Source organism: Gymnogyps californianus, chromosome 1, assembly GCF_018139145.2.
Source record: "Gymnogyps californianus isolate 813 chromosome 1, ASM1813914v2, whole genome shotgun sequence".
Taxonomy (NCBI): domain Eukaryota; kingdom Metazoa; phylum Chordata; class Aves; order Accipitriformes; family Cathartidae; genus Gymnogyps; species Gymnogyps californianus.
Window position 1 is genome coordinate 1,192,855 of NC_059471.1, and position 23,370 is coordinate 1,216,224.

The 23,370-nt window shown below is 41.4% G+C and overlaps 1 protein-coding gene across 2 annotated transcripts in view; it reads right to left on the bottom strand.

The window, feature by feature from the left end:
• The window catches only part of PGM2L1 (phosphoglucomutase 2 like 1), a 55,439-nt gene that overhangs the window by 10,043 nt on the left and 22,026 nt on the right, over positions 1 to 23,370 (bottom strand). For both annotated transcript variants that reach the window (XM_050903569.1, XM_050903561.1), the window contains exons 2-6: positions 14,133 to 14,300; positions 5,749 to 5,855; positions 3,551 to 3,635; positions 2,491 to 2,574; positions 686 to 879 (exon numbers count right to left, since the gene is read on the bottom strand). In XM_050903569.1, the coding sequence (XP_050759526.1) occupies positions 686 to 879; positions 2,491 to 2,574; positions 3,551 to 3,635; positions 5,749 to 5,855; positions 14,133 to 14,300 (638 nt within the window). The remainder of the gene's footprint in view (positions 1 to 685; positions 880 to 2,490; positions 2,575 to 3,550; positions 3,636 to 5,748; positions 5,856 to 14,132; positions 14,301 to 23,370) is intronic.

Consider the following 23,370-nt stretch of genomic DNA (forward strand, 5'->3'; position numbering starts at 1 on the left):
TCTGCATCAAACTTGAGCTCTTCCACCACCCTGAAGATCTTACTCTGGCTCTACTCTACCCACATTATTCATCCTCCTCCTTTTATTCTTGTCTTCTGCCCCATCTAACCTTTAAACTTAATCTTCTCATCTCTATTCCATGCATGTACACCTCATCTTTACTCTGAATTTCTGCATTTCATTCAGAACTCTTTGAGCGTATTCATTTGCATAAAATGGTTCACATCATGGTGCTTCACTGTAGCCTAGTGTCCAAAGGCAGGCTGCTTTACTGTCAAGAAGTATGGTTTAGTCCTAATGATGGTGACCATCTAATTTAATGACACATTAGAGAAGGGATGGGGTGAGACAGAATGGGGAGATGACCAAAAATTATTCCCACTATGAAGAGCACAGAGCAATGGCCTCAAGCAGACAGTGATGTCTGGCAGAGCAGAGCACCCAGCTTCTGTGAACCGTAAAGACAGAAATCAAGTCAATAATTTGTGACGATAAAAATCACCACAGGCAGGCCCGAAACTATTACAATTTTGGAAGACAGCCCAATCCCTATACCCAAATCAAAAATGTTTATATGGCAGTATCGCATGCTTTATTATTGAAATCTATCTGTCAGCAGTTTTCCACATGTAACCCAGAGCTTACTTAAAAACATAATTTAAGTACATTTTGTTTCATACAATACCTATGATAACAGATCTTTTTCAGATCCTCCATGTAACAATCACAAATTTTCTTCAGAGGATCCTGTCTAAGGGGACTGGTATCTACTAGATTCTCATTCCAAGAGCCGTTCCATGGTTCAACGCACTCTTCTATACATTTTATAATTTCCTTATCGTGAGGAGAGGTGATCTGTGCTCCATTTTCCCAATAAACCTGGTATAAGTTCAAGGAAAACAAGACACCGTTTATTTACAAAGATTATTAACTTGATAAATTATTTTAGCTATAGGATTCCACATACTTCCTGCTTCTTGAAGTCATACAGAAAAGGCTAGTATCAGACTGGCTTGATTCTCAAAAGTCATTTGGAATCACAGTTTATTATTTCAGTTATGTAATGACAGCTACTCAGCAACACGACCTATTTTCAAAAAAGCTGGTAGTCAACTATTACAACTGAAATCATCAGGACGTGAGAAACCGAAACTGGGCACTTACATTTGAGTGTTGTGCAAACTGTAACAGAAGAAAAACATTATCTTCTACATAGTCTGGCATTCCTTTTGAAAAAGAAGCACGACTTGTTTTTGAAATCAAGGCAAAACAGATAAGCAGTGTGCCAAGGTACATGTTTTTCCGTAACTGAACTGTAATCTTTCAGCTGGAAACACTATCAAACCCTGCACTATAAAAAGTCTTTGTTAAAGAATTATTTAGATGCTAGTTTTCCCACAGTTTGTTTCCAATAACATGGTTGAGTTCACAGTGCTGACTTTCTACTCAGACCAATCTGTCTCTCTTTTCTTGTCCACTGGCTTTCATGAAACCAATAGGTACTCAGTATCTTCAGAACTATGGGTTTGTCAAGTTTGGTTAAAATTGTCCAAAACCTTCAGAAGCTCCTGAATTCACAGGGGAAATAGGAAAAGATAAAACAATTCTTGTGAAAGACTAGAAAAAACAATATCCTGACAAAAGTAAAATGCTTCGTATCAGAAAACACAAACGTAATAGCTTCTTGATAAATGAAGTACTTGGAAAACTGATGTGGCTTATTTTCTTATTCATTGCTGTAGCTAAGCAAAAGTAAAGGCTGGTGAAGTACTTTACAACTTGTTCCACAGAGGAAAAGTGCAGTACAATCACCTCCGAGAGTTATCTCTGTGCAGAGTTAAGGCTGGTTTTCCTATCATTGCCATTACTCACTGACCTGTTACTAAGCTTCTAGAATGCTAAGTTTAGTTAAAGTTTAGAGTTTAGTTTAGATTCTTATAAAGTTTAGAAAGGAAATAGAGTTGCAATACTGCATAAGCAGCATTTGCTATTATGGATGGTTACACTGTTCCAAGCTTTCACAATGAAGCCACCCACCTCTCTCTCAATGCCCAGAAAAACAACCTTACAGGGAGCAACGCTCTACTACAAAGTGTTATTAATCAACTCTTAAACTGTCACCATCTTCAGCACAGTTACCTACTGTGTGGACTAATTCACCCAAGTTGTAGCTTAGTTTTAAACTCATTTTTAAGTCTAAGAAGTGAACACATAATAAATTGCTTAAGCATTTCTTCAGCTGCTGATTAGACTCTATGGAATGTCACAACACACTTGTGCTCAAGATACATAAGCAGTGTGGTCTTAAGTTCTAGTCACAGAAGAAAGTGTGTGTAATTCAGGTTATAGAAGGATGAATTACTTGAAACCATTTCTCCTTCTAATGTACACGCACACGCACTCCAGAAGCTGCTAAATGCCAAAGACACGTAGGCAATACTGGAGAGCAGCTGGCTGTGACGTGCTACAAACTTCAAGTTCAAGCCTTACCTTGTATCCGTTGTCCTCCTTCCGGTTGTGGGATGCTGTGATCATCACACCAGCCACAGCTTTGAGCTGCTGAACAGCATAGGGCTACAAAGGAAACCCAGAAATGTCGATTTAGTCGAGAGATTCGCAGCTGGCACAAATAAGATTATATTACTAGGCCAGTTATGCAATAGGATGCTACACGAGAAGTGGCTCTTAATGTTTCACCAGTTTGTTTGAAAATTGTATACATGAATGCTCATCATTCTGCTTCCTGTAGCTAGTAATAGAGAGAAAGCTTGTTCTATTCTGTGGCATAGGAACATTATTCTATTTACCAGTTACATAAACACAATTGTCAACTGGCCAGCTAAGGAAAGTCTACACTCAATCACACTAGTATTTGAGAAGAGAAAACAGGTTGAAACAGAATGAAGGAATTCACCAAAAGGCTCGTTGAAAAACAAGTTACAGGTATTTCCAGCTAAAGAGCATCCAGTCCTTTCAGTCCTCCCCTCAAAACAAGATCCACAGCATACACAGCACACTAGAAAAGCTTGCAGAATAGAAAACATGGATTTAAAACCCTGCAAGAAAAAGCTTCTGTGACTAGAACAGAAAGCTCTATTTTTTGAGATATTAAAAGTAGAGGCAACCCTTCATTTATTCCGCTCTAAGCAGAGTCTTATGTCCAAAAACACACAGTCCCTATGTATGTGTATATATTCACACGCATAAATATAATCTTTGACCCTTATGACACCCAGGTGTTTAAGCACAGAGTAAAAGAATAGCAGAATGCTTCACCTATAACTAACAGAGGGAAGCCTGGACTGCAATAACTATTGCCCTCACATAGCAGCCCAGGGTGAAATGTGATTCTGTTGACTATCTGCACACAGAAGAACTCAGCGACATTCTTGTTACAGCCTCCTTGAAGAGCCAAGTGTACCAAGCAGCCTCTATTTTTCTGTTTAAATAATGGAATTTGAGAAGAAAATTGCTACTTCATATTTTTACTAAACTTGCAAATACTCCCTTAACTGCATGCTTCAACAATATAAAAGAGAAGATGACTCACCACAAACGGTGTAGGGACATACGTGGAAAAGAAGTATACAGGTACATCTTTAGCCAGTAGGACTGCTGCAGTGAGCTTTGCAAGTCTACCAACATGAAAAAGAAAACATTCCCATTAAATCCCTCTATTGTTTTTTGGCTTACAATAAGAGTAGTATCCTACAGTTTGTACAGTCAATGTAATACAGTTTTCAGGCTGTAGAATCCGAGTCAGCGCTTTTATTCGTTGCTTGAAGAGCACAAGGCACTTCAGTCAACCATGTAAATAAACCAGTGATATCAAAAACAAAGATATAGAACCTACTGGTGTGGCACTTGTCCTTCATTCAAGGACAGAAGCAATCTCCCAGAGAGTTTAAAGTGCCAGATGTCTGCAACAGCAGGTTTGGAAAAGGATTCAGTATCCCACACAGCAAAGCTTGTTTGCCAGCCTTGTTCAGCAGCTTCAGACAATATCCACGAAGCAGATCTATTCCTAAAATACACTTCTGCAAACCAGCACACTCTTGTCCAGAAAGTTTAGAAACATTAACAGCACTCATGTTTTTAAACCTTGCCTTATTATAAACTTTTCCTTTCAAGCAGCAGGGAAACTCATTCTCTTTCAGGTAACTGTTCAAGTCGGGTACACACAGCTCAGCAGTTAATGGGAAGTCTCAGAGTCAAAACAGATGAGAGATTAAATAGCGTAAGTTTGCTTTGCTCACTTTGTTTTTACAGACAAGCATTAATACCTGCTTCCTTATCTCCCATGATGAGTATACTGTAGTCTAAGTTTCAATTACTCAGAATTTCACTATAGCACCTATCAAATGTAACCTGAAACCACTTCAAAGAGTTTGAGAGCTCAGCTTGTAGCTGAAGCTACTGAAATTTTGCTCGTGTATCACAATGGTTGATGTCAACTTAATTACGGGATACAGCCAGACGGTCTGCCACCTCCCTCGGCACTGGAACTGATGCAAAGAAAGGGGTGCTCCTGCTCACATAGTGCTGGATAAGCACGCTGCTCCAATTGAAAACACTCTTCTGGGGAGGTTCAATTTGATTTTTAGTGCTACTGTAACTGTGTGCCATCCCAAGGGGACAAAAGAAACATGTAGTCGAGAACTGATTTGCTCCTTTGACATGTGAAACACGACATCTGCGCTGCCATCAAGTCTGAATTCCAAGCTTTGTGTGGCTGAAAAGGAGTGTTGTTCTTACGCTTCCACATTTTTAAACTGTGCATAAACCAGACAATCTGTGTAACAGCCTTGCAAACACAGTGTAACAGATGAGTTTAAAACCCTTATGCCAAAGTCTGGTGGATAATGTGCCACACATATCTGAAGACCAGACAGGAAGGCGTGGAGAGGCAGACTTCAGGGGGACGGAGAAACTCTTAGAAGACAGTCACTAGATTCTGTGCTCTATTATACCAAGAACTTTTACATCCCTAGAATATTAAATGTTGACAAAAATAAAAAACTACATTAGGTACAACAATTAAATACAGTAACTACATTAACTACAACAATTAACTACTGATTAACTAAATAATAATTAGCTACTGGGTTGGCTTTTTTGTAAGGCATGCCATTACAACGTGTGTTTTGCTCCCCGAATGACAAGGGATTAGGATTCCTTATAGAATTCAGAAAGCAGTTCCTTTACAGATCCTCTCTCCCCTTTCCTTGCAAAGAGCAGCATTTGGCATCACTGGAAGCTTACATTTTAAGCATTCCAGGTAAAATATTCCCAAAGTAGAAATACACTGAGATCGCAGACCAGCATAAGGGTACCAAAATACTGGGTTACAGCAGGCTGCAGGTAGAGTTCTTCTCCCCCAAGCAAGCTGACATCAGATGCGTAATACAAAAGAACAACAGTGTTAACAATAGTTAATATTTAGTGATTTCAAGCTAGATGTTAGTATTCTGAATTTACCTTCACATTCAAATTTCTCTCCGGGCATATCAACTTCTTAATGTCTGCCTAATGTTCTTGTGCATTTAGACTGTAAATTCTTACATTCCACATTTGCTGGCAACTGGTATTATAAAGGCTTTAGTCCATGCCTCTCTTCATTACTATTTAAATGGACTAAGGGAGGGGAAAGAGTGTCTGCAGTTCATGACAAAAATATTCTGATAGAACAGAATGCATTTAAAGCCACAACTTAATTTCTAGTCTTGCAAATGTAATCAATACTCATACTTCTTACTGCTGCAGTTGCTGGTCACCTGACCTCGTGTGTCATATCCAACAACAAAGCCTCTCTGCTTAAAGTCTGAAAAACACCTCTCAAGATACTTGTAGATCCCCTGGAAAGAAAAAAAAACAGAAGAAAAAAAAAGTAGGGAAGAATTAGCTCTAGTGCAGCACACACAAACATTAAAAATGATCTTTCACATAGGATGTATAATGTCAGTAGGCAAAATACAGCTCAGGAAAAACATCAATAATGATATTCACAAAAGCAGCATATTTATTTTTCCCCAAAGTGTTCACATAAACAAAGAAAGCAAACAGAGAAACAGTTGTGGGAAATAAAAGCCGTACAACAGTAAGTGACCAAACATCATAAACACAAAGCTCGAGCCAGCAAAATCCTCAAGCAGCAAACACTTGTTTGCAATCCATACTGTGCTTTTATGTATTCAAACCATCTTAAAGACCCAATTGAGAAAAACCCATTTTTTGAAAGTCCATCCACTCAGGCAATACAAGGCTAGTGCTAGTCAGTGCTAGTCTTTATCCTTGTGTTCACAGCACAAGTCAGACACCTTTTCAGCACTGCTTCCAAAGCATTCGTTCTAAATTTGCATGAAAAGGATGCTTCATCCTTACCCACTTTTTCAAATGGAAGTTTATTACTAGTGACATGCTCCAGGTGGACAGATTAAAGTCCTTGATTTATATACTATGCAGATACAATAGCACAAATAAAAGCTGTCTTCTATACATCAAAGTAGAACATTTCCAATGGCAAGATATCAGAGAAGACCCCCGTGCAGGGAGAAGAAAGGGGAGCAGATGAAGGGAGTAAATTTTTAAAACACACTGTGGGTGAGGAGAAACATGCACCGAAACATACACAGGAGAAAAACAAACAGCCTCTCAGTCAGCCACTCCTTTTCAAAACAGGAGGCGATAGGTGCTCTCTGAAATAGTGCATTACATGTGTTCCAGCTTCACCTTCCCTGTGGCCTTCACATCCACTCACTTCCCAGTTCAAATCTCTCTGGAGATCCATCACAACCCAGGATGGATCAGCGGTTTTAAACAAAAAGATGGAAGCACTATTGTCAATGGAAGTTTCCAGAGGCTACAGTTCACCACAATCAGAAAGCAGCCTTCCCTGAGACAAACACAGTACTGTGAACTATCCTTTTGATAGAAGGAGTGGGGGTGTTTTGTACTAGAATTAAACAGATTTTTCCTCCAGTATTAAATGCAATTCTTTGCAATGTCCTTATCCGGATCTGACTCAATATCACCAATAAGCAATCTCTCAACTGGAAAGCTAGCTTGGCTCCTACCCATGAAATTCAGTTGAGCTCAAGTCTTTTGATGGTTATTTCCCTTTCCACCAAAGAATGTACTTCAAACATGAGCAAGTAGATATTAGCTTCTCTTTGGAGAACCATTTCAGCCACAGATGTAGTGTTTCTATAGAGGGATTCACAGAGAGCGAAAAACTTCAAAATAAAAAAAATCTTTGAATACTGACAGAACTGGAAGCTGCACCATGGCATGATCGCCAGCTGAAGTCACCTTCACACTGAACTGAAATGTGTTGATACACAAACATGTTCACACCGCCCTGACAACTTCAAGAACTTTAATTCACAGTTTTAAAGCGATACGAGACAGAGGAATAGGAAAAACTTGTGCAAGTTTGACTTGAACAGGCTGACTAACATTTAAAGTGATGAACAACAGATTTCTTATCAACAGATCCTTATTTAGGCTAGCGGTATCTTGAGATTAGAGGACATTGCGGAGTTTTAGCCGTACTAGTTCCTCAAACATCAAGAAACTGCACTTAAAAAAAAAAATTTACAGAAGAAACAGGACCCTATTAGACAAACTGGTACTAATTAGAAGCAGAAAACAGGGGCATATAAACTTTTTCAGAAGCAGCGTGAATCAAGGTAAGTTCAGATAGAACAACTAACACTCCTGTTCACATAAGAAAGTCAACACATTACAAACAACAAAACACTCTTTACAAATGTAAAAGCATTACACACGATTTCTATTTCACATCTACCGCCCAGGAGCTCTCCCTACACAGCAGAGGCATCCCCTGAATGTTCTGGCAACCTGGCATCTCTAGGATTCTGCACATCAAATTTCTTCTTCACCCCTTACTTCCCAGTGACAACCGTCATAGCTGGTTTGGCTTTTTGGCTCTAATGCCCGCACCCTTATACATCTCCCAGCTTTCTATTCCCTCCAATCCTCAAACACAAAAGAGCTGATTTATTTTTGTTGCAAGGTAAGGGCCTATATTGATTTTTTTAGTAGATTTGATCTTCTGTACTTTCTCCCCTGCACCTCGTCCCAGCTATTTCTGCCTGAGCATTTTTGGCAGCTATTAGGTGCCACTACAATCTAAGTAACACTCTCGTCAAGGGTGAGGCGAGATTTTTCCTAGGACATCCTCTTAAACCAGCTTCACTGTTTGACAGAGATCAAAGATTTCATATGAAGAAAAATAGGAATCTCTTAATTTTAAGCAAAACTTCTCCATGGCAGAAAGTAAAGACAACGCGATATGCAGTACAAGAACAAAATACCTTAAGCTTAGCCAAAGATCCCACAGCTGAAGTTAGTCCAGCCCTACTGGACTTGTTTACTACCCAAATACCTTTATTAAAGCTGCAGGAAATAAAAATGAATTAAAAAATGACAGTGAGAGGAAGTGAATGCAGAGTCTCTCCACTATATGAACCCTCTACTCAAGTTCACACCTTTTTTTTTTCCCAGGTGTCATTCTCCCTTTCTCAGAGGGCAGTTAGTAACTCCAGCACCTCTTGGGATAAGTCCTCTCTTTAATAAGTTTCTCAATTTAAAGAATTTCTATTTCCTTTTTACAAGACTCAGGTTTTGATAGTGTCCACTTCTAATTTTTTCTGGGATAGCTACTGCTTCTAAGTTGAAGATATCCAAGTCAATATCTTGCCATCACATACTTGGTGATAATTAATAACTTATTAGCAAGTGTCAGCATACAAATGTATAACCACCTCAGTGGATCTAAACCAAAATTCTCTTTAGGTGCACTGAAGTATTACAAATATTACACCTGACGTTATCTACCTCGACTTGTGCAAAGCATTTGACACTGTCCCGCACGACATCCTTGTCTCTGAATTGGAGAGACATGGATTTGATGGATGGACCACTCGGTGGATAAGGAATTGGCTGGATGGTCACCCTCAAAGAGTTGCGGTCAACAGCTCAATGTCCAAGTGGAGAGCAGTGACGAGTGGCGTTCCTCAGGGGTTGGTATTGGGACCGGTGCTGCTTAACATCTTTGTCGGCGACATGGACAGTGGAATCGAGTGCACCCTCAGCAAGTTTGCTGACGTCACTGAGCTGTGTGGTGCGGTCGACACGCTGGAGGGAAGGGATGCCATCCAGAGGGACCTGGACAGGCTGGAGAGGTAGGCCCGTGCAAAGCTCATGAAGTTCAACAAGGCCAAGTGCAAGGTCCTGCACACGGGTCGGGGCAATCCCAAGCACAAACACAGGCTGGACGATGAGTGGATTGAGAGCAGCCCTGTGGAGAAGGACTTGGGGGTGTTGGCTGATGAGAAGCTCAACATGACCCGGCAATGTGCGCTTGCAGCTCAGAAAGCCAACCATATCCTGGGCTGCATCAAGAGAAGCGTGGCCAGCAGGTCAAGAGAGGGCATTCTCCCCCTCTATTCCACTCTGGTGAGACCCCACCTGGAGTATTGCATTCAGCTCTGGGGCCCCCAACATAAGAAGGACATGGACCTGTTGGAGCAAGTCCAGAGGAGGGCCACAAAGATGATCGAGGGCTGGAGCACCTCCCCTATGAGGACAGGCTGAGAGAGCTGCGGTTGTTCAGCCTGGAGAAGAGAAGGCTCCAGGGAGACCTTACAGCAGCCTTCCAGTACCTAAAGGGGGCTTGTAAGAGAGCCCGAGAGGGACTTTTTACAAGGGCATGTAGTGATAGGACAAGGGGTAATGGCTTTAAACTGCAAGAGGGGAGATTTAGATTAGATGTAAGGAAGAAGCTCTTCACTGTGAGGGTGGTGAGGCACTGGCACAGGTTGCCCAGAGAAGCTGTGGATGCCCCATCCCTGGAAGTGTTCAAGGCCAGGTTGGATGGGGCTTTCAGCAACCTGATCTAGTGGAAGGTGTCCCTGTGCATGACAGGGGGGTGGAACTAGATGATCTTTAAAGGTCCCTTCCAACCCAAACCATTCTATGATTCTATGAAATATTTATACCACTGCACAGTTCAGGTGATTTCCCTATATAAAATTCACGGACAGATCTAGTCTGCTTCTACAGCCATGTTTTAAATAATCCTCTTGCATGTCCAGTCCCTTAAGATCAATTTCAAGAGAGAAATGAGGGGAAAGCAATGGTATCAAGAATGGGATGGAAAGATTTTTGGCTGATGGAATCAAGAGAGATAGTAACAGCTTTATGAAGTCCAGTATTTAAATTTTTCAACTATTATCTTTAGCTTTGCTTATATAGCAACAGGAAACTCATAGCCATGATGCAAAGATGACTGGTTTTGTCATTGTGGAGGTCAGGGACAGGTTACTTACCTATTAATAAAAGCAATTGGTTCAGCAGGACAGAAGCAATACTTAGGCAAGAAAAATCTAGGCTTTATGCCTAGGTTACGTACCTACAATCTTCAGAAGAGTCAAAAGCAGAAGAGTCTGGATATTCTGTACCTTTCCAGATCTGACTTTCCATGATATCAATATAATCATGCAAATGAAGAACACAGCATGTGCTTAAGCATGCAACTTAACTAAGGTTTATTTCAATTGAAGGAAATATTTTAATTACACTGAAGTCTACTTTTTTGAATGACCATTTATTCCTGTAGCAGGTAAGGACAAATATAGACAGACAGGGTTACCCATTTTCAGATTAGGTTCAGCAAAACTGCTAATGTCATTAGCTTCTGAAACAAGAGTACTCAAAGAGATTAAATCTGATGCAGTTTACTTCAGAAACAAGTTCTAATCCGCTTCCCAGAGATTGCTTTTTCTAACTGGATATATGGCTTTAATAAACAACTAAAAATAGAAGCTCCACAGAGGGAGCAAATGAGTACAACCCAGTTTACTTTCAGAAACCGGTAATGCCCATGAAACTGAACTTGCAAACACATTCCCTGCTGACCAAAATGAAACTTTTCACTTTCTGCCAAGAATGCGTATCAGTCAGCCGATCCAAGCTCAGTCACGCTTTCACGAGACTGGAAACACAAAGGCAGCATGCAATGTTCAGGCGCTCGGAGCACGAGCAACTCCAAATTCAACAGACTGCACAGGCCAAAAAGTAAAGTGACTATTATTAACTTCCTCTGCATTATCAAGATGTTTACTGTGCTTCAAAGAAAGGTGGACTTGTTTAAAGCAACTTTGCTACTCTTAACAATTACATCACTGGCAACAAACTACTAGTTTTTAAACTATTTTTTTCTTAATCTCTTCAGCTTGTTCCCACTGGATCAGTGGGGACCACCTATACCACATCAGTAAGTTTTGTTCATACCGTTACAGTATTTGTAGCAGATGAGTTTGGCATACTCAGATCAGTAAGGCTAGAATTGAAGGAAGCATCATTCCAAGGTGTGTCCAGTTTACAGGTTAGAAACCGAAAGAAAACTTTATGTTAGACCCAAGACAAAACTGAAGAGAAAAAATGGGCAGATATACGGCTGGGTTTCAAACGCTACCAGTGAGCTCCAACATGTTACTTCTCTTCTTTTCAAAGCCTGTATAAACAGCTATTGGAATTTGGTTTCACCGCAAGAGTTTGGGCTCCAGTTGTACAAGTCAGACATTAGCAGTGTCAAACAGCTTAATAGAGTCCCGGTTGTTCCAAGTTTTAAGCACACCACTTCATCCTGAGCCAACAGAAAACAAATTATTTCAGTCATGTCTACTGAGGGACTTCTATCAGAGCATTAACCTGCAAAGAGACAACTATTTTAAAATGTTTAAGTATACAGTATTAAATGAGAGATTTTAATCAACCTTTTGTAAATCATGTAATAAAACACCTTTTATCATATGGCTGAAGCTCCGTTTATAAAAAAGTACTTGACAAAGTAGATAGGATTCAGAAGGTTTGTCAAAACAAAAACTTTTTATTGATGTTCCAAGTACAATGGTTACAAATATATCAGCTCATTATATTTTCAATAGTCAAGACTAAAGGTGGGAACAGATAAGATGTTTAAGTATATTTAATATACACAGTCCAAACCCATTTGTATTTTATATGTTCATAAGGAAAGGAAATAAGGAACATCCATTTTCTGACTCATGCTCTTCATTTTCAAAAGGATTCAACGCTTTCCTTGCCTCCCACTACCTTCACTGGGGTGAGAGAAAGCTGTATTTTGCAGATTAAGAATCCAACTGCTTTTTGCTTAATATTTACCATAATAAAGTATGTGCAAGAATGACTATCAAAGTCAGGAATGATAGTTTAACAGGACTACAACCCTAGATAAATCAGTGTTTAAATTCAGGCTCTTCTTTCACATGCTCAAAGTCTGGATAATATCAGATCAGTTTCAAATGTACTCTCAATTAATTTCTTCTGAAGTTTAGTTGTGAAGAGTATTATGTGAAGTTATTTAATCTACTTGTTTCGGGGAAAAATTGATAGAGGAACACACCAGCTGAAAAGCACCCTGTTACTGTACAATAAGCAGATTTAAGAACAAATCCACTATGAGACAGCAAGATAGAAAAGGAGCATGGATCACTTTTGATCAAAAACTAAATCAACATCAACTGTTCCTTCCAAAGGTGTTTATCAAAAAGGTGGGGAAAGAAGTGAGACAACTGGGGACCAAGTTCTTTGAGAAAGAATATATCATCTGCCCTTGAACAAAACAGCGCTTCAAAGAAAAGCAGAGATGATTACGCCTTATATTAATCAACAGGTTGATTTATTCAGACAATCAACACACATACAACTCATTAACATGGCTTGAAAGAGAAGCAGGGAGGGAAACGGAGAAGAGTGATCATTTTCCAGCCCTCTTCTGGCATGCAAGACCAAAATCAACAGCAGAAAAAAGGAGGGTAAAAGATATTGAAGAAACAAGTCCAGAAAACTGTATTTCTGGTTGTTAATCAACTTAAACAGTTAGTCAAAAGAACCTAAAACGTGGTTCAAGGAAAAGATGTGTCAAGTGAGGAGTCTCTGCCACCAGTCTTCCCCACCACAGCACTGATGTCATTCATGCCCCCATGGCAGCCTCTACCCAGCTCCTCAACTCCACATACCAGCTTCTGTGCCCTTCTAAAAGTACATCCAGCAGTGCCACCAAGCAGAGCCTAACCTCCGGCAGAGGAGCAGGAAATGAGGACTAAAGCCTCTCTGGCCAAAACTTTACCCGACATGCACACCCATCCCATCAGACTCTTTCCAACAACACTAATATACAACTATCAAAATGGCAGTCAAGAGCTACGTCGAAGTTCCAAGATCTCCCTGCCCGTATTCAAATCAAGAAGTCCATCTCAAAATACTCCAAACTTCAAAGAACTAGTCCTCAAAAAGATCAACATCTGTTTACAATGTTTTCTTAGCAAATAATTCCATGATATCTCTAACCCAAATACACAAATATTAAATCGTAGATAAACCATGAATCATCGACCTCTCTGATGCAATATGTAACATAAGATTTGCAGTTTGAGAGTTTAAGTTTGTATCGCAAATTACTTTCTTGCATCTCTACTTTAAAAAGTGTCAAGAGCTACAGACAGAGCTACAGTAATGCCAGTGCAATTAACCACAATATTTTCTACAACTATCCAATCCAGTTGTAGGTAACACAACCAGTGTTACTGGAAGGATTGCCCAGAAGTTAAACAGTTTACAATACAGATGTTCTTCACAGTCAGTCTACATTTGTTTTTTCATCTTACTTCCCATTCATTTTCTTAGCAAAACCTGCTGGTTTTGTATAGTTATTCACAACTTTGGCTAAAAATGAAAGAAAAGGCTTGTTTGGTTGGGGGTGGGTTTGCTTTTTGGGTTGTCTTGTTATTTTTTTGTTTAGTTTTTGACAAATACTAAGAGTTCTTATGACAGCTAATGATTTCCAACTACAGAGCAGTATAATAGACTTTAACTACTGGCCAAATTCCAGCCTCCTAGGATGCCCAGTTAAACCTGTTCAAGCTACTTTATTTTCTTTCAGCACTAAACATTTCATGCTATCACCTCTACTCTTGAATGGCTGCTGTGTTTCACCCTCAGCTTGTATTTCAGTGGTACACTATATAACCCAAACATTTACTGTGAAACCATTCAGTCCTCTCCTACACAACTATTCAGCTTACCTGTGTTGACTGGATCACCGTAAGATCATTAATGTAGCAAAAGCCTGCTCCCATAGCAGAGCGAAGCCCGGCAGTCCCAAAGGTCAGCCTGCAGCAGAGACGATCCCGTAACTCTTTATGCTTTCCATTCTGTAACAAGCTTTCAATCTGTTCTTTTGTTTTTTGGTTCTGCAAAAGAAGATTAAGGTCTTCATTTAGTTCTTGAAATCAGGATCTGAACTATATGGTCAGTGTTTTCAAATAATTCCTCATTCCGCAGTGCAACAAGTTCTTCCTATCCCATAAAATGCCTGTCTGCACAAAGTAGCCTTCATTGTAACTCTCATTTCTATCATATTCTCTTTTCTGTATCATCCTTATTTATAAAAGATTCAAGAGCTCTTGCTGCCATTGATATGCTGATGTGTTTCCCTAGTCGTTAATACACCTTCCAGCTACATGAAGCCTGTAAGTGAAGAGCACAGACTTTAGAACAGGTTTTTCCAAGGCAAGTAGCACAAGTTAATTCTCGATCTGTGCTGCTGGAAGACAGACAAAAATCCTAACTTCAAAGCAGTATTTCCTTCCTCCCCATCCGCAGGAAAAGTCTGTAAACAGGCACAGTAAAATAAAGCTGACATTGTAAAACCAAAAATAAAGCTTGTCTTTTCAAGTGACATTAATCGTTAGTGAGGTGGGTACAAGAGAGTCAAAGCCCTTATTTACCACAAACTCTCAAATAAAGACAGGTATTTCTGTCAGAAAATCCCAGCCATTTTTGACACTTTCCCTTCTCAGTATATACACCAGATACAAGTGGGTTGAAAAAAAAAAAAAAAAAAAAAAGTCCTATTCCTGAAGGTAAGTTTCACATGCATCATTATAACAGCCACTTTCACTACTCTCCAAACTTAGATTTTTAACTGTACTTAGGAGGGTCTCAAGAATCTTGTCAGCAAAACCCAGAGAATTAGAAACAAATTTCCCCCATTGTTTAAAAGTTCAGAAAGAATGCATTTTACACACAGTACACGATACAGCCACCAAACAAAGACTTCTCCCAACAAGTCACTGGATGTATCTTTAAGAGCTAGCATCTTCCTGAAGAAAAGAAAAAATCTGCTCCCAAAAGTAGTACTTATGTTTCACTGACATGACTTTATTGTTGGTCTTAGAGAACACAAAGATAGCAGTTGCTTTATGATTTGCCCCCAAAACCAGCAAAATATACACCTACTAAGCTACTCAGAGGAAATATTTAAAAAGAAAATACTATGTAAATCAGTTAATTTGATGTACATCAATATATAAACAGTCTTACGGTTCATATGGAAAAGCCAGAGACATTCTCCCTTTCTGGTATCATTGTTAGCCAACTGTTAGGCCACTTCACCTACGCTTGCATAGCTTATTACAACCAAAAGCTCCCTGCAGTTACGTGCTAATGTTTGTACAGTACATATCGCAGCAGAGACTTGCTTGTCGGCTGCTCTGCCATCACCTGAAAGAGGCTGCACCAGGTCAGACCAAAGGGCCAGTTAATCCAGCACCCTGACAGCAGCTGTCAGCAGAATGATTTGGGTTGGAAGGGACCTTTAAAGATCATCTAGTTCCACCCCCCTGTCATGGGCAGAGACACCTTCCACTAGGCCAGGTTGCTCAAAGCCCCATCCAACCTGGCCTTGAATGTTTCCAGGGATGGGGCATCCACAGCTTCTCTGGGCAACCTGTGCCAGTGCCTCACCGCCCTCACAGTAAAGAACTCCTTCCTTACATCTAATCTAAATCTCCCCTCTTGCAGTTTAAAGCCATTACCCCTTGTCCTATCACTACATGCCCTTGTAAAAAGTCCCTCTCCAGCTCTCTTACAAGCCCCCTTTAGGTACTGGAAGGCTGCTATAAGGTCTCCCCGGAGCCTTCTCTTCTCCAGGCTGAACAACCCCAACTCTCTCAGCCTGTCCTCATAGGAGAGGTGCTCCAGCCCTCGATCATCTTCGTGGCCCTCCTCTGGACTCGCTCCTTCTTATGTTGGGGGCCCCAGAGCTGAACGCAGTACTCCAGGTGGGATGTCACCAGAGTGGAATAGAGGGGGAGAATGCCCTCCCTCGACCTGCTGGCCACGCTCCTCTTGATGCAGCCCAGGATACGGTTGGCTTTCTGGGCTGCAAAAAAGGCATAAGGTCAGCGCAATCATGGCAGGAAGCTGGACAAAGATGCAAGGGCGATCTCAGTATTTCCTATGTAGGGAGTTCCTGGTCTGCACAGGAGGGCTCCTTGTACCAACAAAAGGGATACAAACACCACACAAGTCAGGACAGAACCTTTTAAAAAAATGTTGTCATCCCATGCCTTTATCGTCTAAAACCCATGACTAAAATGAACGGCCACCTGACAAGGAAAAAGTTTGGCTAAATAGAACAGTAGGAAGCAATTCTTCTGATCTGAAACCCATTCCATCCTAAACAGTCATTGCTTTTATGAAAGAATATCTGTTTGTCATTTCCATGTATAGAGAATACATTTACTTTCACTCATAGTTCAGCTGAGGGAGTGATTATACACATCTCTGAAAGGCTTAATTCGAGTATTTACCTTAAGGTAGGAAATGCTACAATCCTATGAGTGTTTTAAAGTCAGTCCTACGCAGCTCACTGTATGTTATATAGCATGGTGGATAAGAAACACTGATTACTGAAATCTCCCTCCGTTCGTTCAGTATTTTCTTCAACTTGCATCACTGCCGAAGCTATGAACTTCCAAGTGTACAAAACGCACGTACACACACACTATTTGTTCTTCATAGTTATTCTGCACCCTCAACTAATACTGAGGCTAGGAAACAACGGGACAAAATAGGGCAACTTTAATATTAATTACCTACAACGATTAGAATTAGATAGTCATGGTAATACCAGCCACACTATCCTGGACATGCCTGGGGAGACCTGGGGGAAAGCGAGAGAAGGCGAGTCCAGTTTGACAAAGAAAAACAACGACAGAAGAATATTGATGCCTGTCCTTTTACAACATGTACTAACAGGGAGCAATTCACCCACAGGATGCTGTTTTGAAAGAAGTGGATGAGTAAGTACCCACATTTTATAACATAGCGATTTTGAAGGCTCTATAAATTCATTTGGTCACCAAGAAACTCAGCCTGTCTACTGACATCCAGTTTGGATAAGACACTTCACAGATCCTATAAACAGAGCACAACCCAGACAGGCTTGCCAACACCACAGACAGTGTAGAAGGCAATCGATACACAGCTGTAAAAAACAATGACTCCAGCTGTGTAACAGTACAGCTCAGGCTGCACAAGTGCTTCTCTAAAACGGCATTGCTTCAAGCAGGGTCCTAAGGAAGGGTTAAAAAAGGCAAACGGAATCTGAAAGGCAAGGGTGAAGCACCTCTGACATTTAAAATAGAGGTCAGCCAGCTTCAGCTCCCGCACTGCCTGCCACAAGGCAGCCTCTGCAGCACTGGGAAACGTGCTCTGCACAGAGGGAGGTTCTTCAGGAGGATTTGAAAAATGCTGGGAAAAGCACAATGGTACGAGCTGCACACTTTCATTAGGAAAAAATACTCAATAAAACTTGTTGAAAAATCTGAAACTATTTCCACAGCTTGACAACAGATCTTGAACACTAGCAGGACGAGACATGTGAATTTAAAATAAATTTTAATTTCTTTGCGCCTTAAAATAAAGAGGCAAACTGTTATTGTTCAGGCTCTCAGATAGCTCTGCAACCGAAGCAAGCCATTACTCACAACACAGCTAAAAAAAGGCCTAAAAATAAAATTAAAAAAAACCCAAAACAATGGGGCACAACAAATATTAAATCCCAGAAGCGAAAGCTTCTCTTTTAGTTGTTCAAAGGCAGTCAACCAGAAAACAAATGACTAATCTGAAAAGAGTCTGAGGCAAGAGCACATGAAAACCTCATTTCACACTATCATAATTCAATACATAATTTTGCTTTAAAATAAGGTTATTAAATTACACAGCATCTTTAATAGCTTTTTAGGATACACTGTATTGCTTGCCTGCAAAAATAGAATAACGTATAGTACGTTACACACTTTACGGTCTGGAGTTTTGCAGAACTGAGGCAAGACTTTCCTGAAGCAATAGCGCAAACATTTATTTTACAAATAGATTAACATGCATTTTTGATTGAAGCTACCTTATTTATTTCCTAGGGAACAAAAATGAGTCAGCCAAAATAGCGTCCAAACAACATTTTAATTTGCTCAGGTCGCACTTAGTTAGCTAAAATTTCCTGCAATCAGAAAAGAAGAAAGGAGAAAAAAAAAGTTACCAGCTAAAGAAGAAAATCTCAGCGCTTTCCACAGATGACCCAAAACTCCTGGGGCAACAGAAAGAAGGAATTTTACAAGACTTGGTATAAATTCAGATGTGGTGACAGTCTGTCTCACGCTCTGGGTTATGCATTCAACAGCATTAGAAGACTGATCTCAAGCCAGCTGTTACCACAACCATCTGTGGCACAATCCTTACCACTTTTCATCGTTTCCCGCTTTTCATTTTTTCTCCAAGTTGGAGCTTCAAAGCCTACGGACCAGTTTAGCTTCTTGCAACATACCGCTTGGGTATGAACACCATTTACCATACTAAACTGAGAAATTCAGAAGGCACTGCAGTCAGGTGGGGCTAAAAGATGATGATAGCTTCCACCGTTAAAGTTCAACCCTATTGCAAATTCTCAAAAAACAGGGGTTTTTTGCTGTTTTGCTTTACAGTTATGAAATAAAGTAATATATCTGAAAGTTTCACAGTAGCTCTTATGAAGGTTCATTTTTCAAAGCAGAATAGTTGTAATGTTAACACACACAACAGACTAACATTAGAGACTGGGATTACGAAGAAGAAAGTCTAGTATGCCTTTATGCAAAGCATGTTTTCTGAAGTCATTAGTATCACTGCATAGCCACCCTCTCCATCAACACTAACTCTCCTGTCATGTGAAGCAAGACGCACTAGGAGGGTCTATCAGATTAGTCAAGCTATGCAGCACTCATTGTATTTCTAAATTCCAAGGAAATACCATCAATCCCACCTATGGATGCAATTACGTGACATTGAGGAGAGAGGCTCACTAGCAGCTTTAAGTAGTTCACCGATGTATTCAAAAATAACTATAACAGATCACTGCTTAGAAAAGAATTTCTCAAGCTTCTGAAGGCAAGCAAGGCAGCAGCGTGGTGTTAGCACCAAACTCAATTAGCTTAGAAACACAAACTCAGAACAACTGAAGTGCCCACTCTTAACCATTGCCTGGATTAGTAGGTCAGTAAGCCCCGTTAATCACAATGCAGAAGCCTAGCATAAGCAAAAGAGAAATTCCTTAGAGATTATCAACTACAGTGTTTGGATATTATTTTTAATATCCTTCAAAAAAAAAACAAACCCAAGCCACAAGACTGCCTAAAGCTTCCTATCTTAAGCAGAAATGAACTAGGCTGTTTCATACAAAACTAGTCATTTCTTAATAAAAGCAATGCTCTACGATATGCTTGCATCCCCAATGGCTCTAACAAAACAATTCAGATTCTTCTCTGGATTTAGTGATTTGAAGAGCCCACAGAATTTACTGCTTCACCTAAAGTCAAGCAGTACGTGAACGTCAATGATATGAAAAGAGCATTTATTTCAGTACCCACCAAACACACCAAACCTCCGCACTGCTGGCCAACAAGCCTTTCTGGAAGAGCAGCTGAAGCAGTCACAGACAGCAGCGCAGCTCAGGGAACGCAGGTCGGGGTAGGGACCCCAGCCACTCTGCCAGCAAGTGTGGCATCACTGTTGGAGGCACAGAGGGTGAGAGATGAGGGCAAAGGTGCTGCAGTGAGCTCAGTGCCTGCAGCCTTACCCCACCAACGTGACTTGTGCTCTTTCCTAGGGTCCCCCAGATGCCCCAGAAGCACTGGTGACTCGTCTGGTAGGAACACCCCAAGGGGTTCAGGGGCTGCCTGCCAGGTACTGGTTTCTCCTTCATTGCCCTGTGAAGCTGAGCAGGGAATATCCCAGTAACTAGGCTGCAGTTGCTATCCCACACTAGAAAGTGGTTAGGGAAGGGGGAAAAAGAAGAGGCTGAGTCCGTTGCGGTACCATGGCTTCGGCGGGGTCTGCCTGCTGCGACAGGAACGCATGTGCACAGGCCTGAGCCCAGCACCGGGCTCAATGTCTGGCAGAAGCAGCACTGATTCTCCCCAAAGAAGGGAGAGATGGACCCTTCAAAGCCTCTGAGCCCCACGCTGCTACTGGCTTTCAGAGGATTACTTACTGGTGGAAAAAACATCTGGCAGAGAGCGGGGTCCTTCAAGCCCACAGGGACCAACCCCCCAAAGGCAAAGAGGGCAGGGAAGAGGGCAGCATTGGGGAGGGAGGCAAGACCCACACACAGACCCACATCCTACAGGGAGGGAGAGACCTCCGCTGCCAGCCAAACAGCTTTCCATGCCTCTGACAAGCAGCCAGCACGCCATAGGGCCCCAGCCCTTGCAGCCACAGACACACACACACACGTATATATAGGTCAGGAGGCAGGACGAGGCAGCAATCAAGAAGCAACAGATGCTGTTCCTCCTGCTCTGGGTGGGGAAGGGGTCCTGGCCACTGCCAGCAGTGTGCAAGGAGGCAGCAGATAAGGTGACAGCGGCCAGGAGGGCCCCGGAAGAAGAGGCTCGTGCTACCTGGACATACACTGTTGGGGCCAGAAAAAGGACAGGGAAGGAAAGAGGTGCCTCTGGCTGGTGACTGGGCTAGAGTTGGGTTGCTGACTGTGGCTCTCCCCTTGGTCCAGCAGGGAGAGGGTAAGTAAGAAAAACAGCACCAGTTCCCTCAGTCTCACCTCACAGGGTGAATGCTCCAGCCCTCTGACCATCTTGGAGCCCCTCTGCTGAACTTGCACCAGTTTGTCAATACCTATCTTGTACTGGAGGGCCCAAAACCAGACGTGGTATCTGGATGTAGGCTAACAAGTGCTGAGCAAAGGGAGATAATTCCTTCCCCACAATGGCCCAGGCTGCTGTCGACCTCCTCCGCTGTCAGTGGGGCCGCTGGGTCCTGTTCAGCACGCCGTCTACAGAGACTTCAGTGCCCTTTCAGCAGAGCCCAGCCCCAGCTTGCATTGCACAGGGGGTTCCTCTTTCTCCAAGTGCAGCCTGTCCTCACTGACTTTAACTTGCATGTCCCTGCTGGTCCACTCCCCCGACCCATCTACTTCCCCCTGAATGGCAGCTCTGCCCTCACCTGTCTACTTCCCAATCTGGCAGCACCTACAAACAGGATGCAAGTGCCCTCAGAAACATTAATCTACCATTTTAAGATGTAAATTCGTGAAGCGTTCTTAATTTTTAAATAGCTTTGAGGCTTGCCATTTGAAACGTGGGAAATAAAGAGCAACCAGAGGTCAGGCAATGTTTTCCTATCCCATTTCAAGTAGACTCTACCAAGTACATTCACGGAGTCCTCTCATTCTCACAGAGCACGGGGTTTTGCATTACTAACAGGCTGGGAGGAGAGAGAATGAGACTATCAGAACCTCCCCTTCAGTACTTCAGATTCACTGTCACAAAGAAATGGAAACAAGAAACATTTGGGACAGACAGACAAGCTGCTGCATAGGTAAGAGTCTAAACATAGTTCTGCACTTACCTGAGCACCAGAATCAAAATAAGTTCTGCATTATTTTTTCCTATAAAATTATTACACTCATTATATACATGCCATCTCTAGAAAGCTAGTACTACTTCCTCATAAAATGTTTTTTTGCAAGTTACCCGTGTTGTTTCTGACTTTAGTTCTCAGTCAGGAACTTTACATAACCTATATTAGTGGTCCTGCAGAGTTAAATTTTAAAGTGGTTATAATGGCTTTTAAGAAGAGGGAAGGGGATGAGCCTGCTGAGTATGCGAGATATACTTTAAACAACTACTTATAAAAATTTACTGCCAGAATCAGGTGTTGGGCAGAACTGTGGGGTCATATCCTGCAGCAGTCCAACGTAGCAGTTGAGACTCTGTAACATCAAAAATGTTGAAGAAAGGCTTGAGGTTTTATTAAACAAAATATATTCTCTGCTGAATTCAGTGTTATGCTTCTTCATCTTCAGTTTTCCATGTACTGTACAGTTGCCTACTGAGACAGAATGACTTTTTTTTTGTAGCTCATCAGGATACATCATCTGAACCAACTGGAGAATTAAACTACAAGGGCATCACCTGAGTATTTCGTACCGGTTCTTTCACTCTCAAGCATGTTAATAATGTGCACTTACTGCCAGAGTTAGGTTTCAAAGCTAATATCCTGTCAAAATAAGTGGCAGTTTATAACTCTCATAGCAATCATTTCTTGTTTTGCAGACACTCCTTGTGTATGTAGCCTGGGAGAAGGTGGGGGGGGAATCTCAAATTTGCTTAGAATTCGGCAAATTTGACAGCCACGAATTAAGTGCATCAAGCTTTGCCAGCCAGCCTTTGCTTTTTAAATCAGCAATTGTTTTAAGCTTTTTTTTTCAAATAAAATCAGGGTCAGTCACTAAGATCCAAACACACCAGAGTATCTATTTGTAGGAACTCCTAACAAAGAGAAACAGAGCATTGTCCGTAGCATAGCTAATCACCTTATACACACAACTTAAGACCAGCAGTGGCACCTGCATCAAGTTTTCATTTGCAATTTCTCTTAGAAATTGTAGGTTCTCATTTCCTCTCATTAAGCAAGAAATGTTTGTTTTCTAGTCAGTAATCACACCAACCTTTTTATGTGAAAATCAGTTGGGTAACTGCAGGCAAGCAGTTACTCAGGCTAGTTACTGCAGTGGGAGAGGGAAAGGTGATGGTAGAGCAAGTCACAGCCTCTATATATTGCTGTAGGTACTGTACTTGAGAGGTAGAAGGTTCCCTACAGAACATCCCTTGTCTCTGCCAACCCACTGGGGGCACATTTACACTGCGAGTTTGTCTTGTTCTGTTTTCTTCCCAAATCCTGGTCCCTCAATGAGCCACAACGCCTCCGTAACAGTCAACTTCTTTTGGTAGAGAGCCCATAAGAGTGGAGGAAGCCAGGCTGAAAGAACATTTTTAGGTACAGTCTACATCCATTCTGCCTGTCTGGAGTGAACAGTGGAATAGTTTTGTTCCATGCACCAAAACCAGTCCTCCAATACTGTCCCCAAAGGCCCTATACCTTCCCCATACATCATGCAACCCATGTACAGAGGACTTAAGTCTT